Genomic DNA, 13,815 nt, shown 5'->3' on the forward strand with positions numbered 1-13,815 from the left:
TCTCTGCCCGCGGGGAGCTCCGCAAAGCCCCGGTCAGCGGCTCCGTGTCTGCCCCTCAGCCCCGGGAGCTCCCCAAAGGCCCGGTCAGTGGCTCTGTATCTGCCCCTCAGCCCCGGGAGCTCCCCAAAGCCCCGGTCAGTGGCTCCGTGTCTGCCCCTCAGCCCCGGGAGCTCCCCAAAGGCCCGGTCAGTGGCTCCGTGTCTGCCCCTCAGCCCCGGGAGCTCCGCAAAGCCCCGGTCAGTGGCTCCGTGTCTGCCCCTCAGCCCCGGGAGCTCCCCAAAGCCCCGGTCAGTGGCTCCGTGTCTGCCCCCCAGCCCCGGGAGCTCCCCAAAGCCCCGGTCAGTGGCTCCGTGTCTGCCCCTCAGCCCCGGGAGCTCCGCAAAGCCCCGGTCAGTGGCTCCGTGTCTGCCCCTCACCCCCGGGTGCTTCTTACTGGGGACACAGACCCAACAAATGACCTGCAAACCCAGTTCAGCTTCATTTGGCTGCTGGAGTTTAGCCGGAGAGCTGCTGTTTCAGATGGGTTGTGGTAAGAAATGTGGAAAACAAACAATACAACGCTTTCTCTGTGACCCTCAGTACTTTATTGTAACGGCCGTCACCCCGGGGAGCGGGTGTTCTGGTTACGTGGATGCTGCGGTGGTTGTCTGTCCTACAGAAACCTGGAAACGCTGCGATGCATTCAGCTGGAATGTGCCAAGAGGCGGTCGGCAACTCCTGGAACTCAAGATGTGGGAGCTGGCGTGGCAGTGGCTGAGGCCAGAGCTCGGCCTCGCTAAGGAGGATACCTCAGGGTGCTAATTTGTGTGAGAGGGACGCGGCGGTGCCCGCGGCGAGGCCAGAACGTCCCCCCTTGCTTGTTGGGCAATGTGGCATCTGCAGAGTTGGCTGTGGCAGCTGCGGTGCGGCACGACCCGTGTCGGCCAGGTGAGGGAAAAGCTGTCAGTGAAAATAAATACGAAGGCAAGTCCTGCTCATGGGGGTGAAACGGGATCTTGGGGCCCAGCACCCCTGTGCGCGGGGTCGGGAGCGGGTTTGGGTCAGGCGTGCTCTCTGCTGCAGACCTGGCTTAGGAAAGGAAAGGGTTTGAGAAGTTTTAGCTCTGGTAGCATAGGAATGACTGAGGGGCCACCCAAAAGGCAATAAGGTGGGTTAAATACTCTGATGTGGCCAAGGATTCCCCGGTACAGCCAGGTTTGTGAATCTGGGTGTCACAAATCGGGCTGGCTCGGTTTGGGAGGTCGCTGCTGCCTTCTCCGAGAGGCACGGCAGCCAGCGCCCGCCGAGCAGGGCCCGGACACGCACGGGTTGTAATACTGGTAAAATGGCTTCCGGCTGCTGCGTTCAAAGCTTGTGTAAGAATTTCCCCTCCTGCCAGGTTTCCTACAGGCAGATCTCAAAGGTTGTGAATGCAAATCCTCGGGGCAGACAGGCCTGGAGAGGAAGATGATGGTGCATGGGTGTTGAGTGGGAGTCTCTCAAATGCTAGGCTGGCTTCTGCTTGGAACCGGTAGCAGAGATGCTAACTGGGGTGTTGTGAAGACAAACTGAAAGGAGGATTCACGTCCTTTGTCCCTTGGAAGCTGGCGTGAGTTCGGGAGAAAGCGCTTTGGCTTCGTGTGGCCAAACGGGGCTCGTGGCTCGGCTCCGGGGCTCGGTTTCTCCTAGGAGCGCTCCTGGGCGGGCAGGGAGCCGAGCTGGGGCCGGGCGCTGCTGCTGGACGCGTCTGCCTTGGGTGGCACCGCCTGGTCGCTGCGGCTCCTGGAGGGCTCGGCGCTGCCCCTTCCCCTCGCAAACAGCCTGGAGTGTCTCAGCGTGCTGGCGGAAGCTGCCGGAGCGGGGGAATGGAGAGGGGGAGGTTAGAAACGCCTCGTTCACACGCTGCTTCGCCAAACCGCGCTAACAAAAACCACTTACGGTGCTTCGGCCTGGAGTGGACGGTGCTGATGATTGCGGGTATCGGTTGCTCCATGCTGTGAATGCAAGGAGAGAGTGTGAGGACATAGATTGATTAATACAGAGCAATGTGGAGGGCTGGAGCTTGGCCCACGTGAGCTGGGCCGCACGGGTAGAGCCAAGCGCGTGTTTGGGTCGTGGACGCTCAGTCAACAGCGTCTAGAGACGTGCTGGAACCCCGAGCAAGGAACCGGGCTGAGCGGGGTGGGGACTGCTGGGATTTGTTTGTTCTTTGGCCAGACCTTCAATACCAGACTCACACTTGGGGTGTCTGCTCTCTCCCAAGGGCTTTGGCTGCACCGCGTCTCCTCCGGGCACGGCTCACCTGCTCTCCTCGCCTTCCATCAGCTTCCTGTAGGTGAGGATCTCCACATCCAGGGCCAGCTTGATGTTCATCAGCTCCTGATACTCCTTCACCAGGTGAGCCATGTCCTCCTTGCTCTTCTGTAGAGCTTCTTCGAGGTTGTTCAGTTTGGCTTTGGCGTCCTTGAGGGCCAGCTCGCCGTGCTCTCCTGCTTCCTTGATGTGCTCCTCCAAGTACAGGCACTGGTGTTGCAGAGGGAAAAGGGGATGGAGGCGTTAGGTGTGGAGACCTAGGTTAGGGTTCCAGACCTCGGAGCTTTGTCACCCACCCCAGGACTCACCTGGCTCTTCTGGGACACGATGCAGGACCTCAGCTTCTGGATCTTGATGTTGAGGTCAGCGATCTCGCGGCGGCTGTCGAGGAGGTGGCCCCCGTAGGAGCCCGCCTGGCTGCTGCCCTCGGTGAGCTGCGGGAGACGAAGAGCGGGTTACCCGCGGGTTACCTGCGGCAGCAAAGGGATCGCAGAGGGTTCGCGCTGTCCTGGAGGAGAAACGCTGAACTGGGGCAGCACGGGGGGTTTGTGGAAGGATTCAGTGCTCGTTGTCATGTCCTTGGCTGATGCTGTGTCCGGTGTGGAACACACTGTCTCGTGGGGTTAAGCCCATTTTTTTCTTCTCTGTTTGGGGGGCACCAGTGGCAGGTCAATTCTATCTTAGGTGGCCGAGCTGCCACCAGGACGTGTCCTCGCCTTTCTCCACTGTGGTGTGGAGAGCACAGAGCAGAGGAACCGCTCATGTCCGCAGCCGAGGGAGGAGTCGATCTGGGGCAGCACCGCGGCCCTCCCTCCGTTCCCCGGTGCCGTCTGTGCCCCCACAGCTCTGCCCATTCCTGTACTTTCCAGGGTGTGCTCTCTTCTTTCGCTGCCTCTCCCCAGCATCAATCAGATAGGGACTCAAATACCTTTCTCCTGGTAAGGGCTTCGGCCTCCTCCCAGCTCCGGAGCGCCAGGGCTTCGTACTGCGCCCTCACTTCCTCCACAATTCTGCTCAGGTCAAGTTTGCACGTGTTGTCAATCCCCAGTACGACAGAAATGTCCTTGATTTCTGTCAGCAGCTCCTCGAGTTCCTGAATAGCAAAGAGAGAACAGGCCTGAGACACCAAGTAATCAACAGCTACATGCCAGAAGAGAGCTGAACCCGGGCAGATCAGATGTCTCTCAGTATTCAGATGGTGAGCAATTATGTCTTGGGTAAGAAATGGGGTGGTGTGAGTCGTTGTGCAGGCTCGTGGTGCTGGAGAAGCGCCTTTGCTGAGCTCTCTATCTAGAGAGGCTGTGGCCACCAGTTCTGTTACTACAGTCTGCTTTGTGTCTGGTAAAAGAGGGAGAAAGCAGCCCCTTCTGAGCACACATCCAGGCCTGCTCAGCTCCCAGAGCTGCTCTGCGGTGCCGCGGAGCCCCGGGGAGCAGGAACGCGCGGACACAAGCTGCGCTGTCACCCGCTGGGCTGCTTGCCTTGGTACCCGCCCCGGGCCCAGCGTCAGGACAAGGAGCCGAGCAGAGATGAATGCCCTTGGTGAACCCGAAAAGGACCCCTAATCCCCACCCGGAAACTGCGCTCCGGGCTGGTTTGTACCCGCGAGACGCGACTTGGTGCTGAGCAGGTGGTGACCGCGTCCCCCGGCCGGCTGCGCAGGGTGCCGCTCTGCCCCGCGTGCGCACCGGTGTTCAAAGGGAGCAGCGCACATCTCTCCCCATCCCCTGCCTTTCATCTCCGTGGTTTTGTTCCTCCCTTTTGTGCCGAGCACTCTAATCTCTTAGAGAAACATTGGTGGACCTTGTTTGCCTTGCCCTCCCCTGACTGGGAAACAAAGGGCACCCTGCTGTGGTGATTCATGAATAACAGAAACATACCCACCGCTCTTCCAAAGAGCAGGATTATCAGTGTGTTTTTTCCCACTGCTGTTTAATCCTTGAGCCTCTGTTAATCTTTGGGCAGGTTAAGAGCTACATGAGAAAATGCACCTTTGTTGCAAATACTTGAGCATCCTCTGCCAGGGGAAAAAAAAGATTGAACCTGGTGGTTTATTAATGAGCATCAAGGCTGAGATTTTGCTCTGATTCATAGCAACGTGCTGGGAGCAACGCTGTGGAGCACAGCTTTCCTTATTTGCCCTCGCGCTGGGTACGTTGATGTCGGTCAGATCAACAGGTACAGGCGAGAAAGTGACTCACCCGAAAACACGCTGTGGAGCGGAGAGGGCAGAGGGGGCTGGCAAACCATTTCTGTGCATGAAGCGTGGCTAAAACCCGATCGACAGCGGTGTGGGACCTGGGGGTGGTCATCGCAGCAGGACCCGCTTTGCGGCCGCCCTGTGCCTGGCACCAGGAGTCACCTCATTCCAGAGCAGGTGAGGCCTCGTGCTTAGTTGCCAGCAGGGTACGTGTTCTAATGTGGTTCTGACATTAGGCAGGTCCTTCTGCCTCTCTGTGCCTCAGTTTCCCCACAAGGAATGTAACATTCCTCTATCAAGCATCTTGATTGTTTGGATTGGTAGAAGAATCAGACAAATCATTAGTATTCCCAAGCGCTGCCGAGCCTGCTTGGTGACATTTCAGAGGCGCTGAGTAAGTGGCTGGAATCCCCGCGCGGATGCGGGCGCTGCAGCCGTTGGGTTTGTCTGCAGAGCCGCAGCCTCCGCTTCCTGCCCCCCGGTGCCACCGCCCCCCGTGCCCTTCTCATTTCACGGGATGGAGAGCACTGGGGTGTGGGAACACCCCCAGTTCCGTTTTTACCTGCTCATAGATGGTTTTCTTCAACTCCATCAGCTCTCGGAGCCCGTTGAGTTTTACCTCCAGCTCGGTCCTGTGCAAGGAGCTCACGTCTAAATCCTGGAGGAGGTGGAGAGCGTGTCAATCAATAGTTCATAGCAAGCAGTTTTCCCCAGCACGCGTCCTGCTGTCTCGCGTGGCTCTCGCCCCTGTGCGGGTGCTTTGGTGGCGGGTGCGGCGGGGCAGGGTGGAGGGGGAAGCAGGCAGGGCTGGGCCGTGCCCGCTCAGCTCTTGTTCACCACAGAAAGCGCAGCTTATTGAAAACTGATGCTGTCCGCAAAAGCCACCGGAACTGCCCTTGCTGGCTGATGAGTGTGTCAGGGAAAACATGCAATTACCCATAATGATCGTTTGCGGGGAACGTTTCCTCTGTCTAATAATACCCTGCATTCCTGTACCTCGGATTTGTTTTTATGTCAAAGCCTCCCATTTCAGCTGGTATTCAAATGCAGCTCCTTCTGGGGCGGGATGTTTGAACAGGGTGTAGCCAAGCGACAGGGAGCAAAAGCAAACACGTTTATCGCCGTGCAGCCTTTCCCGGCTCCTGGTGCCGTCAGTGACATGGAGCAGAGGTGTCCCGGGTGCACAGCCAGCGCTGCCCAGCGCTGCCAGCCCCGGCTGCTTCCGCCAAGGGCCCCGGGGCTTTTCTGTGCCCACAGTGGCCCAGACTCACTTGTGCTTTTCCCCTTGAGCCTGTGACCACGTTCACCACCCCGCCGTCCCCAAATCCTCGCGGGCCAAGGGCTGGTGGGGCTGGGCCTGGGCCGTGCTTGGGCCGTGCTGCCTCTCCAGCTCTGGTGCAGAGCCCACCCGAGGAAGAGCTGCTCACCACTGACCTTTTTGAGCTCCATGAAGGTGTATTCCATGCCGCTGCAGAGGCGAATTTCATCCTCGTACCTAAGGGGAGTGAAGAAAGCAGTAAGACATCGCATGTGGTGAAAGCCTCTGCCATGCTTAAGGTTGCCTTGCTGGCCCCAAAAAGTGTTGGGATTAGAGCTTTCTGCTCTTAATACAATGTCCCAGCACCTTGGCGTGTGCGAGGAGAGAGGTCTCTTAGGTGTGGGCACTGTGTCTGAGAGGGAGGATGACGAGCTGCTGCGTTTCAGCTGCTCTGCAGCCGTTTTGCAGCTCTGAGGAGCCTCGGAGTAGAGATGAGGTGGCTTTAATTCTAATTTAATTGGAGGGCTAAGCAACCTCAGGTTACCTCACATTGCCCCAGAAAGAGAGCAGGCATGGAGGGGTGGGGTGTGGCATCCCCAGAGACTCCTGAATTAGCACCCTAACCCTTCCTCTTCTGGTTTTTTCCAGGTATCCTCAGCACTTAATTCCCAGAGTCTTCTCAAGGGAGAAAACCTCTGGCTTGTGAAAATTCCAAGCATACTGGCCTGGTGTCACAGCTTATCCTGAATGCAGCGCAGTTTGTGAAGTGGCACAGGGCTCGGCAAAGCAATTTGTGGAAAGCAGCGCCCACAGAGCAGAAGGTACCAAAACCCGGCCGGGCCAGGGTGGAGTCCTAATGGTGAAATATCCAGCGGAGGAACCAACCCCGCAGGTGTTCAAAACCAGGGCTGATAAGGCAGGAGCAGGATCACAAAGACTTAGTCCAGGGCAAATGCAGCTCTTGGTACTGCAGCTTAGGGAACGCGCCGGCCCTCGGAGCAGCCCGGGGCCGTCCTGGGGCGGGCGCGCAGCAGCCGCGGTTGGTTTGCCGCGGTTGGTTTGCCGCGGTTGGTTTGCCGCGCAGGAGCGTTACGGACGTGTTTGCTGGGCGCGCGTTGGGAGTGTTGGCTCCGCTGCGGGCAATGGAGCAGGTTGTGCTCACAGGGAGGTCGCGGCTTCACTGCTCGTCCACGGTACCGCAGGCTCCCCTTGTCCTAATGTGCGTGTAGCGTGTCTAGGCTGTGAAATTGAACCTGCGAGTGTACCAAATTGATACGGGGAAGGCAGAGACCCCTAAACCTGGGCACGACAGCCATACTCTGTTGTTCGGTGGTCTGATGCGCCATCACTCCAGTTATCTCCAGAGCCTTCCCTGCTGTTGCCCAGACCTCCAGGAGCCGGAGGAGCTGTGCGGAGGAGCAGGAGGCGTTGGGAAGGCAGCGCAGGGAATGGCAGGGCAGGGGGTACGCCGGGCCCGGAGCTGGCCCGAAACACCAGCCCAGCCGCATGGAGCTGTTGCATCCTGGCCAGAGGGAGCAGCGAGGGCAGGGAGGGGACCTGGTGGTCACAGGCGCTACAGTTTGGCACTTCTAAGGTTCCTTTTGAGTACCCCCGTGCTGTTCAACTCGCCCTTTCCTCGCCTGCCTTTATAAGGCCAGGCAGCGCAGCTAACGAGATTTACCTGTCTGGTTTCTCTGCTCTTTAGCTGGAATGTGAACCATGCTGCCAGCAACTATGTACTGAGCTTAATTACAGCCTGCCACGCTTCCTTCATCCTCGCTGCAGCTCAGCCCCATCCCAGGCTGTCCCAGCCTGCCGAAGCAGCTTCGCGCATTGCCGGGCGCTGACATAATCCTGCATTTTGAACAAACAACGCTCCTGACTGAGGGAGAGCAGGCCCAGCCAGCCGGACGTGCTCAGCGCACGGCTCCGCAGGGACCTGGGGACCCGGAGGTGACTCACACGGGGATGGAGCATTCCACAAGCACATTACAGCGTTTATCTCCTTAGAGATAATCCCTTAGCAGTCGTGCATGAAGGCGTAAATCCATCCCATCTCAGTTCCTGCACTTAAGACACACTTGAGACGGGCGTCTGGTCGCCTTGGGCTCCTTCCATAGGCACTGGAGCAAAATCAGAGGTGAACCAGATCTCAGGCGGGCTGTGTTCCTCTCTGGATGTGCCTTCAACACTACTTTAGGGTGAAGATATAGTGGTGGGATGGATCTGAGCCTGGTGGCACGAAATTGTCAGTCTTCCTCTTGTGGGGCGAGGAGATGGGGCAGGAAGCAGCTGGAAACCAAGTGCAGAGGCTGGAGGTGGAGGGGTGGTGGTGTCTGGTCTTCAGGTGGCAAGATCTGCCCCTCGCGACCCCTGGATCTGGGCAGCGGGGCCTCTGAGGCCGCACGCCCCGTGTTTTCCTGCGGTATCTCCCCGGTACCACACCAGAGTGGGTGGGCACGCCCCAGAATTCCCCGCCGTCTCACTCCAGCGCGTCTTTGCGTGTGCAACCGGCCGTGCGGGAGCTGGGCGCGCGCTCGTGCAGCTGTGCACCGCTGGGCAGCCAGCCCTGGTCGGAGCTTGGGTTTTAGCTTGGCTCCCTAAAGCAGCAGGGTTTGAGGTCCTGCATCAGCCTCCAGCCCCTCCCTGCCCCCTCTCATGCGTCTCTGCGTTTGGAATTGCTGCTCAGTGGCAACCTAATGTGAGAAGGAGCTGCCAGTGCTGGTTAAATCTGGATGGCTTTAGGAAAGCAGACCCTGGGTAGATGAGGCAGACGCGGAGCGGCGCGGACAGGCGCGTTTCACGCTCTGGGGCGCGTTGGGCAGCACCCTCGGCGGTCACCGTGTTTGGTCCGCAGCGCCGCAGCTTGGCTGGGAGCGTAACCAGGTACGTTTGCCAGTGGAGTTATTAGCTCTTCTTCCCCCAAAAAAATTCCCTTGGGAAAAGAAACCTCCCAAATTTGCATGGTTTAGGCAGACCATTAGCTCCAGAAAAACAACTGGGCTGGGGCGGCCTTCTCGAAGGCGGCGTGCAGGACTCGACAGAGCCAGCGTGGGTTAGGCCGGGCTTGGATCGCTGCCTGCAGAAGGCTCGGCAGGACCAGCCGCGCTCTCCCCGTGAATCACTCAGCCCTGGGAGCAGCAGCGGGGTCGTCGCTGTCGCAGCGACCCGCCTGCGCCGGCTGCGGCGCCGAAACCCCCGGCGACAGGGTGGTTTTACCCATTTGGTTTGTGCCTTGCAGCTCCCAGCTTGAGCTGGGTTAACGGTTGGACTCGATGATCTTACAGGTGTTTTCCAACCAAAACGATTGTGTGACGCTGGCTCCCGTTCTGCTCCGCCACCCGCTCGCTTGGTGCGCCGGAGCGAGCCGCTGAGCGGCTGTCTGGACAGCGGGGGTGTCGGCCCTTCCGCGGGTTTGCAGACACGTTGAGTAGCTGGTTAACCAAAGTCTGCAAAGAGCTTTAACATCCTTGGACTAAATTCTCTGTTGGGGACACTGGAGTTATCTCAGTGTCACGTTGTCCCCAGGAGCAGGTCTGAGCTGTCCCTGCAGCGATGTCCCCTACGTGCGCCCGTGCCACAGATGGGTGTTCGGGACTCCCGAGATTTAGTGTAGGCAGCGGTGTAACTGCAGGGGAGGGGATCTAATTGCGGATTCGTTTGCGGTATGCAAATGACGCTGATAATAAGAGAAGCATTGTCTTCCCGAATGAGGCATGGCACATCTCAAACGCTCCTATCTGCAGATCTCAAAGCTCTTGGCAGAAGCAGCGATAAGATAAGCGCGGCAGCTGGTCCTCCCTTCACCTTTCGCTGACTCAGTGTGTTCTGTCAGGAGGTTTTCTGGGTCAAAGCCTGAATTTTTTGGTCAAAGCAGAGCTCTGTGTTAAACGTTGTGGGGCGCAGGGGAGGGGAAGGGATGCCTGTTCATGCTGAGCAGCCTGGGCCCATCAGCCGGTTTGGGAGAGCGTCCTGGCTGTGATAACAGTGTGGGGAATAGACGTCTCTGCTTTAGTGCCTGTCGTTCCTGATAACGCTGTTCCCAAGCTGCCCTCTGACCTGAGGAATTTCTCAGATGCCCAGCACCCTCTGGTATTTGCTTTTTGTGGGTTTTCTTTCATCTCTGGTTAATCAGGAACAGGCCAGGTTGCTAACTTCTCAAATACAGTTTTGTGTGCACCAAGCTAGGAATTTGTTCCTGGGAATGGGAAGATGTCTGTGTTAAATCAGCCCCCACAGCTCAACCGATACCTTTCAAACGCGTTCCAGCCACCTACTTGCTTCGGAAGTTATCCATGGTGCTCAGGACCTTCGTCAGCTCCGACTCCAGGGTTTCCTGCTCGTAGTTGAGCGCCTTCATCTCCTGGTTCATTTTGCTCATGTACTGGTCGTAGATGGCCTTCATGTCCGACTCGGAGTCCGAGCTGTCCTGGTCCTTCAGGAAGTTCCACCTTGTCGTCAGGATCTTGTTCTGTTGCTCCAAGGACTGGACCTGCGGGAGAAGTTTCAGAGGGGTCAGTGCCGGCTGCTCCGGGGGAACCAGCGGCGATCCCGGGCGGGCACCAGCCGGCTCCTGAACCATGGGGGCCTATGGGGGCTTCCACAGGTTTTACACATTGCCGCCGTATTAATTTCCTGCTAGAACACGCTCACATCAAAATGCATCACTGTCTATTATTATCACTGAAAAATCACAACTGTTCAATGCTGGTCCCCTTTGCCTGCGAACACACTGAAGTAAAGGCTGAAAATCCAGCACAGGTGACCCGCGTGTGTCCAGGGGATGGGAGCGACCGCCCGCCCCGCATCGCTGGGATGGCACCACGGTGACGTTTGCCTAGTGAATCAGACTCCTGGTTTGTATTGCAAAGCAACAGAGACCAGGCCTATGGGAACTCTAGAGAACGAGCAAGAATAATTACAGGCTCCGGGTGAGGCCTGCGTGTGTGCGCCTGGCTGCTCCAGAGAGGGTTCGCTGGTTTCCAGCACCCGCCGCTTCAGTCGGCGCTTTTCTTCCCCAACACTGCCCATCCAGCAGCGATGCTCAGCGCTGGCAGCTTCCCTCCTCAAAGCTCTTGGCTAACTTCAATTAATTATGTAATTGCTACTCTTATTTCTCTGTGAACAAAACCGAGCTCCTTTGGTCACGTTTGTCACCGTGTCCTGTGCTCTGTCCCCGAGGTGATCCAGCGCTGGCGCTGCGGTGCCGATGCTGTCGGACGTTGACCTTCCGCGGTGATCTGTAACCTTTTCTCTAACTTTCCGCGGCCCCGGGCAGTTCCCCCGTTGCTTGGTGTTCTGAGTCCATCCGGGACCCTCACAGACTCGGCTCCTGACCTTGCTCCTCACCCTTAGCTGCTCTTTTTCCCCTCACCAGCTCTTCAGTCTCTTTCCGGCTCCCAAACCAAACCCACCCGCAGGGCTGATCTGCTCACTTCTGCTTTTCTTACCCAGCGTCCCTCTCAGCAGAAATTCTTCCTTGCGAAGTCTCTTAGCGTGAGTTTTGCAGCAGAGGGATGACCCAGATCTGGCCGCATTTCCTGGAAAATGGTGCCTGAACACTGAAAAAGTGAGCAAAGGTTGGTCCTCGGAGGCCTGTGCGGTGCTCGGGCTAAAGGGACGGCTTCGGACCGGGCTCCATCGCTTGGCTGTTCCCACCTGGGCACCTCCGGATGGAAAACACGTCCCAGCGGATCCGGAGCAGCCTGCTGGCAAACCCTCAGCAAACTCCTCGAGTTCGTGTGGTCAGTTCCCTGAGGAATCAGCCGCTCCGGCTCGAGTCCCTCTGAATTCCTGATTAAAAAGACGAGCTCCCTTTGCAGGGAAGTGTCATTACTCTCTGGAATGAGGGCCTGGGGCGGGCGGCCGAAGCTTGCCGCTTGACCTGCCGCTTGACGCTGCAGCCTTCAAAGCGAAGCGCAGGAGTTGCTAACGCCGGAGCTGCAGCCGCCCAGCCGAGGTGGGGTGTTGCATCTTCCGTCCGTCGGGCCCTGCGGCGCACGCGTGGCCGCCGGCCGCCCGCTCGGCTGCGCTGGGGGACCTGGGTGCTCTCTCCCTTCCGCACGGACCGGGCCAGCGCGCGTGGCCGGGCTCACTCGTGCTGTCACCACGTGGTCTTGTCCCCCGTCCTTGCTGCTGAGGTCTGGGTTCTGCCGTCCCCACAAACCCCCATTCGGGTGGGACACAGCCCGCCTGGGTGGTTTCGTCCCCCAAAGTCACGTCGCCAGGACCTGCGCTTGGCAGACCACGGGCACAGAGGCAGCTGTGCCCCCGTCCCAGGCCAGCCCCCGGTCACCACACGCCCGTTTGCACACGCAGGTGTGGTTGGTTCACAACTGTTCCCTTTGGATAGATGCTCTGGGAGATGGTTCCCCCACCCTTCTCCTTCCCAGTGTGAATTCAGGTCCTCAGAGAGGTAGAGTTAAAATATAAAGCCCTCGCAAGCCATGGTAGCTTGGCGTTGGGTGCCGGTACTGTAGACGGCAGTGAAGCAATCCTGCCAGATTACCATCTGTTTACAGAGCGCCGGGCTCTGCAGGAACCTGCCTCGGCTGGAGGAGTTGTTTTCCTTTGAGAAAACCTCCTGCCTTCTCATGGATCTTAAGAGATGAAAGCGACACTTTGTTGGCTCCGCACGCAACCCGGCGCGCTGCAAACCCCGGCGCGGGAGGTGGGCGGGGGGTCTCCCTTGCCCGCCCCGCTGCTCTGGAGCGCTTGAAGGAGAATCTGAGCTGCCGCCCTGCTCAGCATCAGCGCCCATGGCTGCCTGGCCCTGCTCTGTGGCCCTGCTGTCACCGCCCTGGTGGAGCGGTGTCCCTGTGGGCTGCGCTGCCCCTGTCCCAGGGACACGGGGGTGACGGGCGCAGCGAGGGAGCTGCAGGGGCTGCCTGATGCGCTGCCCGCCGGTGCGGCCCGGCTTCCCCTAGAGAGGATGCTAGCCCTGGGATAGCACTGGAGGAATAGCTCATCAGGTAACGAGCCTGGCGATGGGCAGCTGAAGGCCTCCTGAGAGGCTGGGTAGTGTCAGTGCCCCCACCACCGTCCCCGTGGTCCTCAGCAGCTCACCTTACCTTCTCAATCAGGGTCACGAACTGGTTGTTGAGCAGCTTGATGTCCTCTGTCTCCTGCTGCCGCACAGCTTGGAAGTCGGGGTCGATGTCGAGGTGCACGGGGGCCAGGAGCCGGCTGTCCGCGGAGAGCGAGGGGTAGGAGCAGCGGTACCCGCCGTCGCCGGAGCCGTTGGGGCTGCCCAGGCGATCCGGGGACGTGCCGGCTGCTTTGCCTCTGCTCATCTTGCCCGCCGGCTCCCAGGAGGAGAGGGAGCCGCTGCTGAAGGCTGCGCAGGGGTTAGTCATGCGGGGCCCTGCAGCGGCAGGGGAGGAGAAGGAGGGAAAGGGGAGGAAGGAAGAAGAGATGGAGTTTTCCTGCTGCTGCCGCCTCGAAGGGCAGGGGAGTAGTGGCACACGGAGGAGTTTGTCGGCTTGATTCCTGTCTCCTCGGCTCGTGGGTTGGCTAATGAATTACAAGCACCTGTTCTCCTATGTTCATTAAACGGAGGAGGGTGTAACCGTTGATGTAATCCAGATCAACCTGTTGGCTTGTATTTTTTTTTCCCTCCTCTCCCTGTACCCTCCTTTCTTCAGGAGCTTGTTTGTGTGGTGAGGGCATAGGCAGCAAAACAAATCACTCCCAGGTAATTCGCCGGGCCCCGAGCGGCTGCTTTCCTCATCCTTAAATGGTGAAGAAGGAAGGAGAGGTGCTGGCTGCGGCGGGACGGCTCCGAGCGCCTGCCGCGCTGGGCCTGGGCGCGCGGGCGGTTCGGCCGCTGCTGCTCCCCAGCCAAACGCTGCAGGAGCCAACTGGGACTTTGAAGTCTTGGCGGGCGAGTGTTTAAAATCGTGAAGAATCCAGGTTGGCGAAGGGTGGGAGTTTAGAAAAGCATCTCGAGCTCACAATGCCTGGAGGTGCTCTGGGCTTCCCTTGGCCACGCAGGCAGGTGACGGAAGCTTCTGGTGCTCTGAGTGTTTCAGGGCCGGCGTGGGGACCCCGGGTGTGGGGACGGAGT

The 13,815-nt window shown here is 58.9% G+C and overlaps 1 protein-coding gene across 1 annotated transcript; it reads right to left on the bottom strand.

Moving 5' to 3' along the window:
• Window positions 1-561: 561 nt before the first annotated feature.
• On the bottom strand, window positions 562-13,522 carry KRT80 (keratin 80). The gene is made up of 9 exons (XM_065858986.2): window positions 12,821-13,522; window positions 10,028-10,242; window positions 5,927-5,987; window positions 5,055-5,150; window positions 3,221-3,385; window positions 2,601-2,726; window positions 2,282-2,502; window positions 1,918-1,973; window positions 562-1,828 (listed from the first exon to the last, which is right to left on the bottom strand). Exons 1-9 carry the CDS (start codon window positions 13,103-13,105, stop codon window positions 1,665-1,667), a joined length of 1,389 nt encoding a protein of 462 aa, XP_065715058.1. The 5' UTR covers window positions 13,106-13,522; the 3' UTR covers window positions 562-1,664.
• Between the last annotated feature and the right edge of the window lie 293 nt (window positions 13,523-13,815).

This window comes from Patagioenas fasciata, chromosome 28 (assembly GCF_037038585.1).
Source record: "Patagioenas fasciata isolate bPatFas1 chromosome 28, bPatFas1.hap1, whole genome shotgun sequence".
Taxonomy (NCBI): Eukaryota; Metazoa; Chordata; class Aves; order Columbiformes; family Columbidae; genus Patagioenas; species Patagioenas fasciata.